General features: G+C 46.0%; 1 protein-coding gene across 1 annotated transcript in view; it reads right to left on the reverse strand.

The window, feature by feature from the left end:
* Positions 1-21,170, reverse strand: part of riok3 (RIO kinase 3 (yeast)) — a 49,556-nt gene that overhangs the window by 12,931 nt on the left and 15,455 nt on the right. Inside the window, exons 3-10 of the mRNA XM_078204169.1 lie at positions 20,400-20,542; positions 17,482-17,589; positions 14,690-14,799; positions 14,185-14,328; positions 12,748-12,875; positions 5,686-5,868; positions 3,896-4,055; positions 3,124-3,204 (exon numbers count right to left, since the gene is read on the reverse strand). Coding sequence (XP_078060295.1) covers positions 3,124-3,204; positions 3,896-4,055; positions 5,686-5,868; positions 12,748-12,875; positions 14,185-14,328; positions 14,690-14,799; positions 17,482-17,589; positions 20,400-20,542 — 1,057 coding nt within the window. The remainder of the gene's footprint in view (positions 1-3,123; positions 3,205-3,895; positions 4,056-5,685; positions 5,869-12,747; positions 12,876-14,184; positions 14,329-14,689; positions 14,800-17,481; positions 17,590-20,399; positions 20,543-21,170) is intronic.

Consider the following 21,170-nt stretch of genomic DNA (forward strand, 5'->3'; position numbering starts at 1 on the left):
TAGGCCCCCAAATAATAATGTTGAGGTAGGGAGGGCTATAAACAAGCAGATAAGGGATGCGTGTAAAAACGGAACAGCAATAATCATGGGGGACTTCAACATGCACATTGACTGGCAGACTCAAGTCGGTAAGGGTGGAATGGAGGAAGAGTTCTTAGAATGCTGTCGGGATAGTTTCCTTGAACAGCATGTTACGGAACCGACGAGGGAACGAGCTATTTTGGATCTGGTATTGTGTAACGAGGTAGGTAGAATTAAGGATCTTATTGTGAAGGACCCTCTTGGGTCTAGTGACCACAATATGGTCGAATTCCTGATTCAGATGGAAGAGGAGAAAGTTTGGTCCCAAACCAGTGTCCTCTGTTTGAACAGAGGGAAATATGATAGGATGAGGGATGAATTGGCTAAGGTAGACTGGGAGAGCAGGCTGGCAGGTAGAATAGCTGAGGAACAGTGGAGGATTTTTAAGGAGATCCTTTTCAGTTCTCAGCAAAAATATATTCCAGCAAAAAACAAGGATTGTAAGAAAAGGGAGAACCAGCCGTGGATAACGAAGGAAATAAAGGAGAGTATTAAAATAAAAACAGCTGCGTACAGAGTGGCCAAAAATAGTGGAGAAACAAGTGATTGGGAAAAATTTAAGAAACAACAAAGAGAGACTAAGAAAGCGATAAAGAAAGGAAGGATAGACTATGAAGCTAGGCTAGCAATTAATATAAAAAATGATAGTAAAAGTTTTTATAAATATATAAAAAGGAATAGAGTGGCTAGAGTGAATGTTGGACCCTTGGAGGACGAGAGGGGGGAGTTAATAGTGGGAAATGAGGATATGGCTGAGTCTTCAAATACGTTTTTTGTGTCGGTCTTCACGGTGGAGGACACAAATAGTTTGCCAAATATTAACGATAGAGGGTTGGCAGCAGGAGAAATACTTAATACGATTAATGTTACCAGAGAGGCAGTGCTGGGTAGACTAATGGGACTGAAGGTGGACAAGTCCCCGGGTCCGGATGGAATGCATCCCAGGGTATTGAAAGAAATGTCAGAGGTAATAGTGGATGCGTTAGTGATTATTTATCAAAACTTGTTGCATTCTGGGGTAGTGCCGGTTGATTGGAAAACGGCTAATGTTACGCCGCTGTTTAAAAAAGGAAGGAGACAAAAGGCGGGTAACTATAGGCCGGTCAGCTTAACGTCTGTAGTAGGGAAAATGCTGGAATCCATTATTAAAGAGGAGATAGCAGGGCATCTGGATAGAAATGGTTCGATCAATCAGACGCAGCATGGATTCATGAGGGGAAAGTCGTGCTTGACGAACATGTTGGATTTTTATGAAGATGTGACTAGGGCGGTTGATGGAGGAGAACCGGTGGATGCGGTGTTTTTGGATTTCCAAAAGGCGTTTGATAAGGTGCCCCATAAAAGGCTGCTGAAGAAGATTAGGGCACACGGAGTTGGGGGTAGTGTGTTAAAGTGGATTGGGGACTGGCTATCCGACAGGAAGCAAAGAGTCGGAATAAATGGGTGTTTTTCCGGTTGGAGGAAGGTAACTAGTGGCGTGCCGCAGGGATCGGTACTCGGGCCGCAACTGTTTACCATTTATATAGATGATCTGGAGGAGGGGACGGAGTGTAGGGTAACGAAGTTTGCAGACGACACAAAGATAAGTGGAAAAGTGAATCGTGTGGAGGACGGAGAAGATCTGCAGAGAGATTTGGACAGGCTGAGTGAGTGGGCGAGGATATGGCAAATGGAGTATAACGTTGAGAAATGCGAGGTTATACACTTTGGAGGAAATAATAACAAATGGGATTATTATCTCAATGGAAACAAATTAAAACATGCTACCGTGCAAAGGGACCTGGGGGTCCTTGTGCATGAGACGCAAAAGCCCAGTCTGCAGGTACAACAGGTGATCAAGAAGGCAAATGGGATGTTGGCCTATATTGCGAAGGGGATAGAATATAAAAGCAGGGATGTCTTGATGCACCTGTACAGGGCATTGGTGAGGCCGCAGCTGGAATACTGTGTGCAGTATTGGTCCCCTTATATGAGGAAGGATATATTGGCATTGGAGGGAGTGCAGAGAAGGTTCACCAGGTTGATACCGGAGATGAGGGGTTTGGATTATGGGGAGAGGCTGAGGAGATTGGGTTTGTACTCGTTGGAGTTTAGAAGGATGAGGGGGGATCTTATGGAGACTTATAGGATAATGCGGGGGCTGGATAGGGTGGAGGCGGAGAGATTCTTTCCACTTAGTAAGGAAGATAAAACTAGAGGACACAGCCTCAAAATAAAGGGGGGTCGGTTTAAGACAGAGTTGAGGAGGAACTTCTTCTCCCAGAGGGTGGTGAATCTCTGGAATTCTCTGCCCACTGAGGTGGTGGAGGCTACCTCGCTGAATATGTTTAAAGCGCGGATGGATGGATTCCTGATCGGTAAGGGAATGAAGGGTTATGGGGATCAGGCGGGTAAGTGGTACTGATCCACGTCAGATCAGCCATGATCTTATTGAATGGCGGGGCAGGCTCGAGGGGCTAGATGGCCTACTCCTGCTCCTATTTCTTATGTTCTAATCCATACTCCATCCTGACTTGGAAATATATAGCCGTTCCTTCACTGTCGCTGGATCAAAATCCTGGAACTCCCTCCCTATCAGCACTATGGCAGTACCTACACCACACGGATAGCAGCAGTTCACCACCACCTTCTCAAGAGATAATTAGGGATGGGCAATAATTGCTGGCTTAGCCAGTGACGCCTACCTCCTAGAACAAAGAAAATTACAGCACAGGAACAGGCCCTTCGGCCCTCCAAGCCTGCACCGACCATGCTGCCCGATTTAACTAAACCCCCCTACCCTTCCGGGGGCCATATCCCTCTATTCCCATCCTATTAATGTATTTGTCCAGACGCCCCTTAAAAGTCACTAACATATCTGCTTCCACTATCTCCCCCGGGCAGCGAGTTCCAGGCACCCACCACCCTCTGTGTAAAAAATCCTGAGAAGAAAGGACATCCAGCTCAATTTCAATAACTTGTCATTGTCTGATATTCCAGCTTTTGGTTCCTACTCCATCAGTAAAACTCTCACTTTTACACATGTAACCGTATTCTCCTCACCTTCCCCATATGCCACAGCATGTTGTACGCACTCAGGTCAGCATGAACAAGCTTACACTCTGTGTATAACTGCTGCATCATCTGCAATGGAAGACAGACCGTTAACAAACGGCACAAAGAAGCTTTTGCTGAGCAAATATCGATCAATCAAGAGAAAGCCATGAGGTCACATGATCGATGGAATGAAGATTATGAAAGACAGGATAGACACGGATCCCGGGGGTGGCACAGTGGTTAGCACTGTTGCCTCACAGCGCCAGGGACCCAGGTTCAATTCCAACCTCGGGTCACTGTCTAGATGGAGTTTGCACATTCCCCCTGTGTCTGCGTGGGTTTCCTCCGGGTGCTCCGGTTTCCTCCCACAGACCAAAGATGTTCAGGTTTGGCAGATTGGCCACGTTCAATTGACCATTGGTGTCAGGGGGATTAGCAGGGTGAGTATGTGGAATTATGGGGATAGGGGCTGGGTGGGATTGTTGTCGGTGCAGACTCGAGGGGCCGAATGGCCTCCTTCTGCACTGTAAGGATTCTATTCAATTCTACGGTAGACAAGAGAAGATAGTGTGTGTGTCTGTATGCGGACATTCACCCTACACCCAGACACATCCACAAACACCATGCCCCCCCGCCACCATGCACGCGCGCTCACGCTGAAATTCACAAGACTTCGTGTATTTTCAATTCTTGTTGACACAGTTGCAGTACAGTTAGAAACAGCAGAAAATTCTCAAATCATTCTAAGTTGAGCGTGTTCAGAGACAGAACAACGTACATATAAAACCTGGTAGTAGGCCCGTTTCATATCTTCAGAGCTGAGTTTAACATCCTTTAATTTAGGAGCTGGAACGTGATCCTGGCCAATGAAGGACATCACCAGAATATGCTTCTTCAGCATAACCACCTCTGGACAGGGAATCCCAGCTTCCTGCATTCTGCAGACAAATAAATAGGCTGTAACTCCGACACCAACAACTTGTATTGATATAACACCTTTAACAGAGGAAATGTCCACACCAGCATTATCATATATATGATACTGAATTACATGTACGCTAACAACACCCAAACCTCACCAACATCTCACTCAACACCTCCACTGTGTCTAAATTATCCAACGGTTTATCCAACATCCAGTACCAGGCAAGCAGAAGCTTCCTCCAATTAAATATTCCGCTGACCCCAAACTTTGTCTTTGGTTCCTGCTCTCGTGGAAGTTAAAAAGTTCAGATTGAAGTTTCATAGTTTGGAAGTTAAATTGTGCGGAAGTTAAAGTGTTCAAATTAAAAACTCATGCTTTCTCTGGACCGAAGTGAAAACTGTTTATCAGCTTACTGACCTTCAAAAGGAGCCAGTCTCTGCTATTTCTTCACAGGCCCCATACCATTTTCCTTTTTTGGCCTTCACCAGAGGGTGAACAAGACCAGATTTTTTCCATAACAAACACCAAAGGCAAGAAATGAGGTTATGCTATGCAAATGAAGGATTAGCAGAAGTCATTTTTTTTAATTGAATGAGAAAGGGCGAAAAGCTGGGATTTAATTGGCAAATACGTTAAGTCAATGAAAGATATTTGCTGTGATTGACTATAACCGCTGAGCTGTTTCTCTGTGAACTCAGAACTGCTCAGGTCAATCCAATTTGGCCGTGGAGAGTTCTCCTTGTACACAAGTAATTAAAGACCTTGCATTGCATGCATGGTGTCCAGCACGGTTTGTGGAAGGAGTTGACTGAGTGCCTTTAGGTTGGTGTTATCCAAGAGAACTCTAACACCCTCAATTCTGTTCCTTATTACCCGAGGACACCTCAGGTAATCTTGGTCCCCGAGAGATGCCCTTAGGTGATAAAGGAATTGAAACTTTAAAAAAAGGGCAGAGTTTCTTTATTCTTTCATGGGATGTGGGCGTCACTGGCAAGGCCAGCATATGCTGCCTGAGGGGCCTGCCCGGCCATTTCAGAGGGCAGTCGAGAGTCAACCATGTTGCTGTGGCTCTGGAGTCACATGTAGGCCAGACCGGGCAAGGACGGCAGATTTCCTTCTCTAAAGGACAATAGTGAACATTAGATGGGTTTTTACAACAACCAATGATAGTTCATGGCCACCATACTAAGACTAGCTTTTAATTTCAGATTTATCAACTGAATTTAAATTCCACCAGCTGCCATGGTGGGATGTGAACCCATGGACACCACACCAAATAACTGCTTTATAACGGTCTTCACAGACCAGTAAGAGCTTATCGAATCAGGTACCAGAAATTTTTTTTCAAATCATAGCAGGGACAGGTACAGAAAAATAACAAAATATCTAATAGAATGCTGGCCTTCATCTGGTATTTAAAGCCCTCCCACCTTGACTAGGGCAACACCAGTCAGTCCCCCAAGGTATGTGGGTGCAGCAACTGATGCATCTCACAAACTGTAGCAATCAAGTCTATGTGACTGTAATTTCTCCTGTATCAAAATGCCAGAATTAAAAATGTTCACCAAGTATGAACTGCCATGGTACGGAATGAAAGTATGCCATTTAGGTCAGCTTTTCAGTTTGAAAGGAAGAGTTATTACCTGATCAAGTTGTGCATCTCCTTCTCTGCCCACATGCGAATGATTTTGCGAGGATTCAAATGGCTAAAGCGGTCTTTGAATCTATAATCATCCTTGATGTACTTATCACGGTTTTTGAACTCATTGAGTGTCGTCTTAAAAACTTTGATGGCACATTCTGCAGGAACCATTTTGTCATCCATGCTTCAGAGAGAGAGAAAAACCACAATGAATATTGAAATATTAATTATTTTCGAGATGCATGTTATAGCCAACAGGGGACAGTTGGTCATGCTTGTGATGGAAAGAATCATCTTTGTAACAAGTAATTTGAGTATTGCCGAAAAAAAGAGACATGCTATCAAAGCTTTTCATCTTGCACTCATCAGGTCTGCTAGCGACAAATTATCAACCTGTAATAGGGAACAACAATTTATACTTCATGAGAAGAGAATGCTGATTGGTTGGCAAGTAGACTCTAATCAGTGGAGGCATTGCCATGGAGCATGGAACAGTTAACCACCCAGCTTTGTTTAAGTTCATATCCGGTAGGTTGACTCGGACTGGTAAAGGCATTGCCTGGGAAATGAAGCAGGGAATGGCTGACCCCAAGTTTTTATTTAGATGAAAAAATGTGTAATGTTCCTTCTCTCTGCAAAGGACAGGGCCCTGCATGTGAATGTGTGTGGCTTCAAACATGTGAGCCGTGTCATGAGCCCGACTGACAATTTTAAATTGGGTCTTTTCAATTCAATAGGATTACACACCATACACATCACAGAAAAAGGCCACTCAGCCCAAGTGGACTATGCCAATGTTCATGTCCCACACAAACCTCCTCCCACCCTATTTTAATCCACCCATCACCATATCCATCCATTCCTTTGTTCCTCGTGTTTATCCAACTTCCCCTTAATTCCATTCCTGCTATTACTCTGTGGTAGCAAGTTCCACATTCTCACCACATTCTAGGGAAAGGAGTTTCTCCTGGAGTTCCCCAATTGATTTATTACTGACAATTTTATATTTATGGCCCCTGGTTTTACACTCCATGAAAGTGGAAATACCATCCCTATGTCAACCCTCGCAAATACCTTCATCATTCTGAAGATCCCAATCAGGTCACCCTGCCATCTTCTCTTTGCTAATTCACTTTCTGCCGATCGGTGGAATTTCTGTGGGGAGGCCAGGGAATGGCTTATTTTTAGATCATAAGTCCATTAACGTAGGAGCAGAAATAGGCCATTTGGCCCATCAAGTCTGCTCCACCATTCAATGAGATCATGACTCATCTGAAATGGTAATCCTCATCTCCAATTTCCCGCTTTATCCCCATAACCCTTGATTCCGTTACTGATTAAAAATCTGTCTGTCTCAGCGCTGAACACACTTAACGGCCCAGCCTCTATAGCCCACTGCGGTAAAGAATTCACAGATTCACTACCCCCCCCGAGAAGAAATTCCTCCTCAAGCGCGCGAAGTATAAAAGGGAGGTCGCAGTATACAGCGGGCAGCGTCAGGAGCGGGCAGGGGAGTGAGTGGGAAGCAGAGTGAACGCTGTAAGGGCTTTGGCTCACAGGGCTTCGGGGGACAGGGCGAGCAGGGGTGAGCTTCTTTTTTAAAATTTCTTATTTACTTTTCTCTGTGTACCTCGGTATAAAGGGGCAAATATGAGTGTGAAGCCAGCGTGTTGTTCCCAGTGTAGGATGTGGGAGGTCCTGGAGGCACCTGGCCTCCCGGACATCCACATCTGTGAGGGGTGTGTCGAGCTGCGGTTCCTGAGGGACCGTGTTACGGAGCTGGAACTGCAGCTCGAGGATCTTAGGCTGTTAAGGGAGAATGAGGAGGTGATAGACAAGAGCTATCATCAGGTGGTCACACCAGGGCCACGGGAGGAGGCCAAGTGGGTGACGGCTAGGAAGGGTAAAGCTCGGTGATTGAGAGCACCCCGGTGGATGTGCCCCTACACAACAAGTACTCCTGCTTGAGTACTGCTGGGGGGGACAGCCCGCCTGGGGGAAGCAGCAGTGGCCGTGTCTCCGGAGTGGAGTCCGGCCCTGTAACTCAGAGGGCTAAGGAAAAGAGGAGGAAGGCAGTGTTAATCGGGGACTCGACAGTAAGGGGGTCGGACAGGCGTTTTTGCAGAGGCAGACGGGAGTCTCGGATGGTGGTCTGCCTCCCTGGGGCCGGGATCCAGGATGTCACTGGGCGAGTCCCAGAAATCCTGAGGTGGGAGGGAGAGGAGCCAGAGGTAGCGGTACATATTGGTACCACTGATGTGGATAGGAAGGAGGATGGGGTCATGAAAAGAGAGTACAGGGAATTAGGGAGACAGCTGAGGAGGAGGAAAGCAAAGGTAGTAATCTCAGGATTGCTGCCTGTGCCACGGGAAGGTGAGAGCAGGAATGGAGTGAGGTGGAGGATGAATGTGTGGCTGAGGGACTGGCGCAGGGGGCAGGGATTCAGGTTCCTGGACCATTGGGACCCCTTCATGGGCAGGTGTGACCTGTACACAAAACACGGGTGGCACTTGAATCCCAGGGGGACCAATATCCTGGCAGGAAGGTTGGCTAAGGCTACTGGGGAGAGTTTAAACTAGATAGCCTGGGGGGGAGGGGATCAAAATGAACATAGAAAACATGGAAACCCTACAGTGCAGAAGGAGGCCATTCGGCCCATCGAGTTTGCACCAACCACAATCCCACCCAGGCCCTACCCCCACATATTTTACCCGCTAATCCCTCTAACCTACGCATCTCAGGACTCTAAGGGACAATTTTTAACCTGGCCAATCAACCTAACCTGCACATCTTTGGACTGTGGGAGGAAACAGGAGCACCCGGAGGAAACCCACGCAGACACGAGGAGAATATGCAAACTCCACACAGACAGTGACCCGAGCCGGGAATCGAACCCGGGACCCTGGAGCTGTGAAGCAGCAGTGCTAACCACTGTGCTACCGTGCCGCCCTGTAAATGAGGACAGGATAAGAACATAAGAACAGGATATGGCGCTCGACTCATCGATCAACAATTCCGACACGCCACAGCGAAAAACCGCACCGACCTCCTCAGAAGACAAACACAGGACATGGTGGACAGAGTACCCTTCGTCGTCCAGTACTTCCCCGGAGCGGAGAAGCTACGGCATCTCCTCCGGAGCCTTCAACATGTCATTGATGAAGACGAACATCTCGCCAAGGCCATGCCCACACCCCCACTTCTTGCCTTCAAACAACCACGCAACCTCAAACAGACCATTGTCCGCAGCAAACTACCCAGCCTTCAGGAGAACGGCAACCACGACACCACACAACCCTGCCACAGCAACCTCTGCAAGACGTGCCGGATCATCGACACGGATGCCATCATCTCACGTGAGAACACCATCCACCAGGTACACGGTACATACTCTTGCAACTCGGCCAACATTGTCTACCTGATACGCTGCAGGAAAGGATGTCCCAAGGCATGGTACATTGGGGAAACCACGCAGACGCTACGACAACGGATGAATGAACACCGCTCGACAATCACCAGGCAAGACTGTTCTCTTCCTGTGGGGGAGCACTTCAGCAGTCACGGGCATTCAGCCGTGGATCTTCAGGTAAGCGTTCTCCAAGGCGGCCTTCACGACACACGACAGCGCAGAGTCGCTGCAGAAACTGATAGCCAAGTTCCGCACACATGAGGACGGCCTAAACCGGGATGTTGGATTTATGTCACATTATCAGTAACCCCCACAGCTTGCCTCCTGGGCTTGCAGAATCTCACTAGCTGTTCTGTCTGGAGACAATACACATCTCTTTAACCTGTGTTTAATGTTCCCTCCACCCACATTGTCTGTACCTTTAAGACCTGGCTGGCTGTAGGATTCGCATTCTAATCAGTATTCTGTAACTTGATTTTGTGTCTGTTTGCACTGTTTGAGAGCACATTTCCACTCCATCTGACAGAGATGCAGTAATAGCAGAGTTGTTGTGATGGGAGACTTTAATTTCCCAAACATAGATTGGAATATCCCGAGGGTAAGGGGATTGGATGGGGAAGAGTTCGTTCGGTGTGTTCAGGAGGGTTTCCTGACACAGCACGTGGACAAGCCTGACTTGATCTGATACTGACCAATGAACCTGGACAGGTGTCAGATCTCTCAGTGGGAGAGCATCTTGGTGATAGCGATCATAACTCTATCTCTTTTATGCTTGCATTGGACAAAGAGAGGATCAGGCAAGCTAGGAAAGTGTTTATATGGAGTATGGGGAAATATTAAGACATTAGACAGCAAATTAGAGGAGTAAACTGGAAGGAGGTATTCTTGGGGAAATGTACTGAAGAGAGGTGGCAGTTTTTCAAGGAACGTCTGTCTAGAGTTCGACAGGACAACGTTCCGAGCAGACAGGGAGGTGTTGGTCGGTTAAAGGAACCGTGGTGCACAAAAGCTGTGCGGGACCTAGTCGAGAAGAAAAGGAAAGCGTACAAAAGGCTCAAAGAGCTTGGCGAAGATAGGGATTTAGAAGAGTATACGGCTTGTAGGAAGGGACTGAAGGAGGAAATTAGGAGAGCCAGAAGGGGTCACGAGAAGGCCCTGGCAGGTAGGATTAAGGAAAACCCTAACGCGTTCTATAAATATGTGAAGAGTAAAAGGATGAGACGTGACGGAATAGGGCCTATAAAAGGTGAAGGCGGGAAAGTCTGTACGGAACCAGTAGAAATGGCAGAGGTGCTCAATGAGTATTTTGCCTAGGTTTTCACAGAGGAGAAGGACCTGGGTGGATGTACTGCGGGTGTGCGGTGGACTGAAAGGATTGAGTATGTGGACTTTAAGAGGTTGTGCTGGAATCTTTGAATGGCATCAAGATAGATAAGTCGCCGGGTCCGGATGGGATGTACCCCAGGTTACTGTGGGAGGCAAGGGAAGAGATTGCAGACCCTTTGGCAATGATCTTTGCGTCGTCGATGGAGACGGGAGAGGCGCCGGAGGATTGGGGATGTGGTTCCTATTTTCAAGAAGGGGAATAGGGATAGCCCAGGTAATTACCGACCGGTGAGTCTAACCTCAGTGGTTGGTAAGCTGATGGAGAAGATCCTGAGGGACAGGATATGTGAGCATTTGGAGAGGTTTAGTATGCTCAAGAATACTCAGCATGGCTTTATCAAAGGCAGATCGTGCCTTACGAGCCTGGTGGAGTTCTTCGAAAATGTGACTAAACACATTGATGAAGGGAAGGCGGTAGATGTGGTTTATATGGATTTTAGCAAGGCGTTCGATAAGGTCCCCCATGCAAGGCTTCTAGAAAAAGTGAGAGGGCATGGGATCCAAGGGGCTGCTGCCCGGTGGATCCAGAACTGGCTTGCCCAAAGGAGGCAGAGAGTGGGTATAGATGGGTCTTTTTCTAAATGGAGGTCGGTCACCAGTGGTGTGCCCCAGGGATCTGTTCTGGGACCCTTGCTGTTTGTCATTTTCATAAATGACCTGGATGAGGAAGCGGAGGGATGGGTTGGTAAGTTCGCCGACGACACTAAGGTTGGTGGGTTGTGGATAGTCTGGAGGGATGTCAGAAGTTACAGAGGGACATAGATAGGATGCAAGACTGGGCGGAGAAGTGGCAGATGGACTTCAACCCAGATAAATGCGTCGTGGTCCATTTTGGCAGGTCCAATGGGATGAAGGAGTACAATATAAAGGGAAAGACTCTTAGTACAGTAGAGGATCAGAAAGACCTTGGGGTCCGGGTCCATAGGACTCTAAAATCGGCCCCGCATGTGGAGGCGGCGTATGGTGTGCTGGCCTTTATCAATCGAGGGATTGAGTTTAGGAGTCCGGGGATAATGATGCAGCTATATAAGACCCTCGTCAGACCCCACTTGGAGTACTGTGCTCAGTTCTGGTCGCCTCACTATAGGAAGGATGTGGAAAAGATTGAAAGGGTGCAGAGGAGATTTACAAGGATGTTGCCTGGATTGAGTGGCATGCCTTATGAGGATAGGCTGAGGGAGCTCGGTCTTTTCTCCTTGGAGAGACGAAGGATGAGAGGAGACCTAATAGAGGTGTATAAGATGTTGAGAGGCATAGATCAGGTGGACTCTCAGAGGCTTTTTCCCAGGGTGGAAATGTCTGCTACGAGAGGACACAGGTTTTAGGTGCTGAGGGGTAGGTACAGGGGAAATGTTAGGGGGAAGTTTTTCACACAGAGGGTGGTGGGCGAGTGGAATCGGCTGCCGTCAGTGGTGGTGGAGGCGAACCCAATAGGGTCTTTTAAGAGACTCCTGGATGAGTACATGGAGCTTAATAGGATGGAGGGTTATAGGTAGGTCTAGAAGGTAGGGATGTGTTCGGCACAACTTGTGGGCCAAAGGGCCTGTTTGTGCTGTAGTTTTTCTATGTTTCTATCTCTTTCTGAAACAAGCAACCCCTTATTCTGAGATTATGTCCTCTGGTCCCAGACTCTCCCACAAGGGGAAACAATCTCTCAGTATCTACCCTGTCAAACCCCCTGAGAATCCTATATGCCTTAATAAGGTCACCTCTCATTCTTCTAAACTCCAATGAGTACAGGCCCAACCTACGCAACCTGTCCTCATAAGAAAATCCCTCCATACCCAGGGTCAACCTAGTGAACCTTCTCTGGACTGCCTCCAATGCCGATTTAGATAACGGGACTCAAACTGTTCACAGTATTCCAGGTGTGGTTTAACTGGTGCCTTGTACAGTTTTAGCAAGAATTCCCTAGTTTTATACTCCATTTCCTTTGAAATAAAAGACCAACATTCCATTTGTCTTCCCTGTTACTGCTGAACTTGCATGCCAGCTTTTGTGATTTATGCACGAGGACTCCATATCCCTTTTCAGCTTTCTCCATTTAAATAATATTCAGCTCCTTTATTCTTCCTACCAAAGTGCTGAGCTTCACATTTTCCTACGCTATATTCCATCTGCCAAGTTTTTGCCCACTCACTTAATCTGTCTCTATCCCTCTATCGCCTGTCACCCTCACCACCTGCCTTCCCACCTATTTTTATGTCATCCGCAAACTTCACAAGAGTACATTCACTTCCCTCAGTCAAGTCATTAATATATATGTACCTTCCTCCATTCGCATGGAAGATCACAGACTCTTTGCCTGTGCTGACGCAGCCATTGACGCTTTCCAATATCCCAGCATTCACCATTTTGTACAGCAACAAACGGGTTTTCGAGTCTACAGCTTGGTCCTGAGGCGGGAGAAAAACATCACGGGAATTTAGATAAGCAAACCAGCTCACCATCAAAAATAAAGACAAATTGTCATCTGCTCATTGTCCTCAGTGCAGACTGAAAGCACCTGATCAGAGAACAGTCCAGATTCAAATACATTGCTGTAAATTCTTCCGAACAGACTGACAATGCCAGTGAAAGACAGCCATGCCTCAGTGCAAAGGACAAATGCTGTCAAATCTCTCAAAACCGTACAAAACAATTGTTGCTGCTTCAACAAGGAAAAGGGGAATTCAATCACCTCTGGAAGGTAAAGACTGGCTGAATATTGTGAAGGTTTTTTTCACAATGAATTATCAACCAGCAGCTGCTCAAAGTCAATTGAGACAGTTAATCGTTTCAACATTGAACCACATTTGGGCTGAAGGACATCCACGTTTCCATCATATTCAAACTGACTCGTTTTTTCATTTTGATAGCTTATTATTTACTGTTTCCAGAGGGAGAAGGGTGGCTGACTGCAGGACAAAGACTTCAGAAAACTGGCTAAAGAACCATAGCAGATGAGAACCTTTCCTCCAGCAAGATGTGATGGTCTAAAATGCATTGCCTGAAAGGGCGGTGGAAGCAAATTTAATCTTAACTTTCAAAAGAAATTAGATAAATACTTGAAGAGGGAAGTTTTCAGGGTGGAAGGAAAAGAGTTAATGGGAATAGGGCGAATTGGATAGCTGTTTCCTCGAACCAGCAGTTATGATGGGCTGAATGGTCTCCTTCTGTGCTGTGTCATTCTACGCTCGACACCATTGGGATGGCACGGTGGCACAGTGGTTAGCACTGCTGCCTCACAGCACCAAGGAGCCGGGTTCGATTCCAGCTTGGGTCACTATCTGTGTGGAGTTTGCATGTTCTCCCCGTGTCTGTGTGGGTTTCCTCCCGGTGCTCCGGTTTCCTCCCTCAATCCAAAGATGTACGAGTTAGGTTGATTGGCCATGCTAAATTGCCCCTCAGTGTCAGGGGGACTAGCTAGGGTAAATGCATGGGGTTATGGGCTTAGGGCCTGGGTGGGATTGTGGTCGGTGCATGCGATGGGCTGAATGGCCTCCCTCTGCACTGTAGGGATTCGATGATTGGCCATGCTAAATTGCCCCTTAGTGTCAGGGGGACTAGCTAGGGTAAATGCATGGGGTTATGGGCTTAGGGCCTGAGTGGGATTGTAGTCAGTGCACGTGAAGCGCTGAATGGCCTCCCTCTGCACTGTAGGGATTCTATGATTCTATTCTGTGACCAGGCATATTTAACAAATGTTAACAAAGTGAGACATACAGAAGTAGAATGTTCTTTCTTTTCATGGATCCTGGTACTGCGGCGCTGTTCAGAGTATGAGTGCTGCTTTAACGCATTGAACACACGATTAGATAGTTTCAAATCCATCCCGATTCCATCGCCAACATGGAATCCTGGAGCAAACTAGAAAAAAAATAAATTTGAGATCATTAAACATTTCTTATTCATTCATGGATTGTCTCCGACAAGGTCAACTTTGATTGCCATCCTTAATTTCCCTTTAGCTTACCCTGCAGTGCCGAGGTCAGGTTTTCAGCACACTAAGTGAGTCTTACAATTTAGGAAATAGAATCTCCCCTTTCTAAAAGATAAGCAAGTGGCTAACAGCGTATTTAGCATTATTTTTCACACGACATGCTATGTATTCATTGACATCCATTGTGAAAGGGTAGAAATAGGGAGCTCAGCAAGTATAAACAACACCTCTCCTACCCCACCTGGAATACAAGTCTGTGATAGCAATAGAGTGGAGAGAAATGCTTACATTTTCCATTCGAGCTGTGTTCCTTCTGCCGCAGGTTACTTCGTCGTGCTTGGTGGTGATCTCTCTGCCCTTTCCTACAAATCCACGCTTTGCATTTATTGCAGGTTTATCTGCAGCACAAAAAAACTCCTCGGTTAGAAATATTATTTCAGAAACTAAAGATAGATTAGCTAATGGCATCACGGGATAGGGGGACGGCCCGGTGGCACAGTGGTTAGCACTGCTGCCTCACAGCGCCAGGGATCCAGGTTCGATTCCCGGCTTGGGTCACTGTCAGTGCGTAATTCTGCACGTTCTCCCCGTGTCTGCGTGGGTTTCCTCCGGGTGCTCCGGTTTACTCCCACAGTCTGAAAGACGTGCTGGTTAGGGCGCATTGGCCGTGCTAAATTCTCCCTCAGTGTACCTGAACAGGTGCCAGAGTGTGGCGACTTGGGGATTTTCACAGTAACTTAATCGCAGTGTTAATGTAAGCCAGCTTGTGACACTAATAAACTAACTTTAAAAAGTTTAGATAGTGCAGGAAGATGGCATTGGGGTAAAAGATCCGCCACGATCTTATTGAATGGCGAGTGGAACAGGCTCGAGGGGCTGAATGTCACTGCTCCTAAGATCAGGAAGACAGTGCACAAAATACCCAGAGATTCCAGTTATGAGAAAAGACTGGAAAAATTAAAGCTCTTTTCATTACAAAGGAGGTTAAAAATCTAAGTGAGAAGCTCAAAATATGTGAGGAGCTTGAAAGTAAGTGGGGGTGGGGGAGCAAAATTATATTTTTCTAATTTTGTAAGCACATAGATGTTAGGAAATTAAATGCCCACCAGAAACTTTGTGAAAATAAAATAGATTTGCACTTATATTGCAATTCTCCCAACTACTGGATACCTCAATGCACTCAACAACTAATGACGCATGGTTCCTGTTATAGGAAATGGCAGCAATTTACACACAGTAAACACCTGGTGCGATTTGAATTCCTGTTCCCAGGACACTAATTCAGGAGCTTCAGTTTGATAGTGGAGTCTAAAACTAGAGGGCATAGGTTTAAGGTGAGAGGGAAGAGATACAAAAGTGTCCAGAAGGGCAATTAGAGGCGGGTACAATTTTGACTTTTAAAAAGTGTTTAGACAGTTACATGGGTAAGATGGGTATAGAGGGATATGGGCCAAATGCGGGCAATTGGGACTAGCTTAATGAATCATAGAATCCCTACAGTACAGAAAGAGGCCATTCGGCCCATCGAGTCTGCACCGACCACAATCCCACCCATATCCCTAATATTTACCCACTAATCCCTCTAACTTACGCATCTCAGGACACTAAGGGCAATTTTTTTTAGCATGGCCCATCAACCTAACCTGCACATCTTTGGACTGTGGGAGGAAACCGGAGCACCCGGAGGAAACCCACGCAGACACGAGGAGAATGTGCAAACTCCACACAGACAGTGACCCAAGCCGGGAACTGAACCCAGGTCCCTGGAGCTGTGAAGCAGCAGTGCTAACCCACTGTGCTACCGTACCGTGGTTTTAAAAAAAAGGGCAGCATGGACAAATTTGGGCTGAAGGGCCTGTTTCCATGCTGTAAACCTCTATGACTCTACTGACACCACTGTGCCACCCAGTCTGTGCACTGCAATGGTAACCAGATCACATCTTTACTGAACTTAATTGAGGGGCAAATATTGGCCAGGACACCAGGAAGAACTCTCCAGGCTCTTCTCCGAAATAGTGCCATGGAATCTTTCACATCTATCTGAGCCACACGGTGCCTGGGTTTAATGTCTTGTGCAAAAGACAGTATCTCCAACAGGGTAGTACTTCCTCAGTACACACTGGTCTGGAGTGCCTGCCCAGAATTTTGTGTTAAAACCCTGGTGTATAACTCCAACCCAAAACCTCACGTCTCAAGGCCAGGGTGCTGCCAACTCAGCTACAACTGACACTTTAGTCAGAGAAAGCTTTCAAAAGGAAAGTAGATAGTTTTTTTTAAAAAAGCAATACTTAAAGCAACATGGGAAACAGCAAGGGAGCCATTTCAAAGAATAATGAAGGGCTGCCATACTGATCATAGAATCCCTACAGTGCAGAAGGAGGCCATTCGACCCATCAAATCTGCACCGACCACAATCCCACCCAGGCCCTATTCACGTAAACCCACGTATTTACTCTGCTAGTCCCCCTGACACTAGGGTCAATTTAGCACGGCCAATCCACCTAACCAGCACATCTCTGGACTGAGAGAGGAAACTGGAGCACCCGGAGGAAACCCACGCAGACACGGGGAGAACATGCAGACTCCACACAGAGAGTGACCCGAGGCCGGAATTGAACCCGTGTCCCTGGCGCTGTGAGGCAGCAGTGCTAACCACTGTGCTGCCCCATTTTGTGGGACCAAAGACTGCACTGGTCCAGACTGGGTAAGAACATCAAGTTTCCTTCTCTAAAAGGTTAGAGAACTAATTGGGTTTTTACAATACCCACAATTGTTTTTACTGTAAAGATAAACACGGAGCTCAAAACTCCAAGTTTCAGAGTGGGATTTGATCCCACCTCCTCCAGAATGTGAGTTCCGATTTGTGATGGCACAAATTATTTAATTTAGTGAGGTAAAATATTGTAATCCTGTTTCTTCCTGATAAGCGGGCAAAGTCAAACAATTGTGATTTCCAAAATACACAGGGAATTGCAAGGATTTCTCACGATCATTTTCACTTGATGCACAAAGAGCGCAAATCAGGATTAAATATATTCATAGACAACAGGCAAGCTCAATCGCATTAAGTGAGACATTACCAGGACCGTAGGGATCATGCCTTGTATCCTGCCAATCGACTTCATCATCTGAGCTTTCACTGTCTTCAAAGGGATGTACCATTCGATAATTCTCAAAGGAAATGGAAACTGAGGAGAGAGAGCAATAATACATTGTATATTTTATATTGTGCACATTTTTCTGCTTTTTCCATTGCCTGCACTATCTCCATTGCTCATTTGAAATTTATATCGACCACTGAAAATAATATCCGTTGAATTGCCTCATTTTTCACACCGCAAACTAATCTATCCCGTAACATATCATTCAAGGTGGCTCCAAAATCAAAACATTCTGATATCTGTTTCGATTCAGTGATATACATCGCGATCATTTTGCCTGGTGCTCTCCCCTTGAATAAAATTTGAAAATCTGGAGCATTACTGATGGTTTAGGCTGGAAATGTGTTATTCCATGAATTCACTGAATGATTTGGAGTCAGGCACACTTGCGATTGTGTGGGTTTCACACACACTCCAGAGAATTGCCCTGCACTTCGCCCCCTTCCCTATTTTGTTCACTTGGAAGTAATACCCGAGGCACTCAATGTATTGTGTTCAGTCTTCCACGGAGGAGCCAAAAGGATCTAACTGTCCAACCACCTTGGTTGGCACGTTTTTCTTTTCTCAACTTCAATGTAAACTGGATACTCAAGATCTTTTTTATCTTTGTCGGCAAATCACAACTCATTTATTTACAGGTTAAAACTGAGGTTTGCAGCCTCATTGTTGCAATCAGCTCCCGAGATGGTCACGTACAGAAACCCACACTTACCAGGGTGATCCCCCACCCTGCTCCCTGATTGGTTTACCAGGTCATGTGACCCTTACTGCCAATTGATCCTTAAAGGGACAATCACCACATGCTGCCAGAAGATATTCTGTCTATCGCACAAATTAGAAAATAATGAAGTTGCACCTATTACCGCAGAGCTGAGTAATGCGTTGAATGAATCTCAGAGCCAGTGTGATGCTAGATATATAGGTCATACATCCTAAAGACTGGTGCGGCAGATATCAAACAGCATGTCCCTCCCACTGTTCACAGTGGGCAAGGTACAGACCACACCCAACCAGCCAGTGCTTGCAAAACTCAAAACAGTGTCCAACATTAGATGTGTTTTTACAATTGGACAGCATTTGCTAAATAGTCCTATTACGCTGACAACCAATTTAAGATTGTCAGTGAGGCTTGCAGTATGGTGCATGTGTGTGTACTGGAAGCTACATATTTAAATACACAGGGCCCTGTTCTTTGCAGATGGAGAGAACATCTCGACCCATTGTGCCTGTTTTAGCTGAACAAAATAATTGATAACAATTCGCTGGTTCATTCCTCAGGACAATGCCTTGACCAATCAGAGCCAAGTTGCCTGGTTTAAAATTTCAAACAATGCTTGGCAGTTAACTGTCAGTATTAGTTGGTGTATTTGCCATGTTAACATCTCAATCCAAGTCCACTTACCAACCAATCAGTACTCTCATCTCATACAGTATAAAGTTGCTGTTCACCCTGACATTGATATTCTTGTGATTGTCCCATTGAGGACATGGCCTAGTGATATTATCACTAGATTATTAATCCAGAAACTCAGCTAATGTTCTGGGGACCCAGGTTCGAATTCCGCCACGGCAGACGGTGGAATTTGAATTCAATAAAAAAATCTGGAATTAAGAATCTACTGATGACCATGAAACCATTGTCGATTGTCGGAAAAACCCATCTGGTTCACTAATGTCCCTTTAGGGAAGGAAATCTGCCATTCTTACCCGGTCTGGCCTACATGTGACTCCAAAGCAACAGCAATGCGGTTGACTCTCAACTGCCCTCTGGACAAGGGCAACTAGGGATGGGCAATAAATGCTGGCCCAGCCAGCGACACCCATGTCTCACAATGAATAAAAAAAGACAAAAAACTAGACAAAATGTCTACGTTCAGCAATAAATCATCTCTAATTTTTTTACAATACATCAGCATTCCATGCTGCATACCGAGTTAGAATAAATCACATTTATCACAAACCAAAGAATTCAAAACCCAGCTGCCTTTGTGGCAGGTGTTATTCCTTTAGTATCTGTAATGTAATTTCAGCACAGAGAAACTGAAAATGCTAGATATCTGAATGAATCATGTCAGTACCTGTAAAGAGAGATAGGTTATTTCTGCAGGTCATTCTTTCGTATGGTAGGACTGCGTCAAAGTGACAGAGTCTACAAGACAGAAACAGATCACTCAGTGCGACTGATGATGCTGATGTGTCACACTGCTGTTACTATTGGCATATCACAATCACATGGAGTGCTGAGGCGAACAGCACAGATACATTTAAGGAGGCAATGGATAAACACGAGGACAAAGGAATAGAAGGTTGTACTGATGAGCCAGATGAAATAAGGAGGCTTGTGCAGAGTATAAATATAGGCAGAGACCAGTGAAGCCAAATGGCCCGTCCTGCGCTGTAAATTCTATTTCAGACTCCCAGTATCCACTTTGCTTCTGTCTCAGAACTTTCTACTTTGAAACTTTCTTCTCACCAAGATCATCGGGATCTACCAACAAAATTGTGTCTTAATAAGGAATGGAGGATAAACTGTTTTAGCCTGAGTGTGTTGGGAGTGTGGAACTTGCTACCACAGGGATTGGTTGAGGTGAACAGACAGATACATTAAGGGGGAAGCTGGATAAAGACAAGAGAGAGAAAGGAATAGAAGGGATGAGATGAAGGGAGGAGACTCAGGTGGAGCATAAACACCAGCATGGACCAGCTGGGCTGAATGGCCTCTTTCTGTGCTGCAGGTACCACATAAGGCTTCAGCTGTCCTTTTAAAAGAAAGCAAACTGATTGGTGAGTTTACGATAGGTTGACAGGCTGAAAGGAGGGGACACATTTACTCATACCTTTGCTGTCACCGTTGAATTTATTTTCTTCCCGGCGAAGTTGTGCATCATATTCACGGTCAAATTCCATCTGCAGCATCTGGGCCAGCAGGAGATCACTGGAAGTTTCAGTCCCCTCTCCAATAAGAGCTGGTGTATCAATACTGAACACAAGCAGAGAGATTAACTTTTTTAGTGAAGTTACAGAAATGACATTTATATAACACCTTAAACATAGGAAATAATTCCAAGGGTTAGACAGGAGTTAATCAGACAAATATTGCTAATAAGCCAAATAGGACAATTTAGGGTGCACGGCTGGCTAAATAGGTAACTTTTAAAGAGGGTTGTGAAAGAGAAATGACAGAGAGATGGAGAGGCAAAAATCTTTAAGGAAGGAATTTCAGAGCCAACAGCAGAAGCCAGGCACCAGTGATACACATTAAGAGGCCAGAATTGGAGGGGTGCAGGGATTTAGAGGTTTTAGAGAAAGGGAAAGGAGAATTTTAAATCCAGGCATTGGTGGATCAGGAGTTAACATAGGTCAGAGTTCACAGGGGTGAGTGGTAAATCTACTGCGTGGATGACGATGGGAGGCTGGTCAGGAGAGCACTGGAGTTGGTGCAGCTGGAGGTAACAAAGGCACAGATGAGAGTTTCAACAAATGAGTTGACGCAGGGACAAAGACAGCAGGTGGAAGGAGGTGTTCTTGGTGATGGAGAAGATATGGGGACAGAAACTGGGCTCAGGGATGGCGCCGGAGCGAGGCGACTTCTTGCAAGCTGTGCCCAG

The sequence above is a fragment of the Mustelus asterias genome, unplaced genomic scaffold (genome assembly GCF_964213995.1).
Source record: "Mustelus asterias unplaced genomic scaffold, sMusAst1.hap1.1 HAP1_SCAFFOLD_282, whole genome shotgun sequence".
Lineage (NCBI taxonomy): Eukaryota > Metazoa > Chordata > Chondrichthyes > Carcharhiniformes > Triakidae > Mustelus > Mustelus asterias.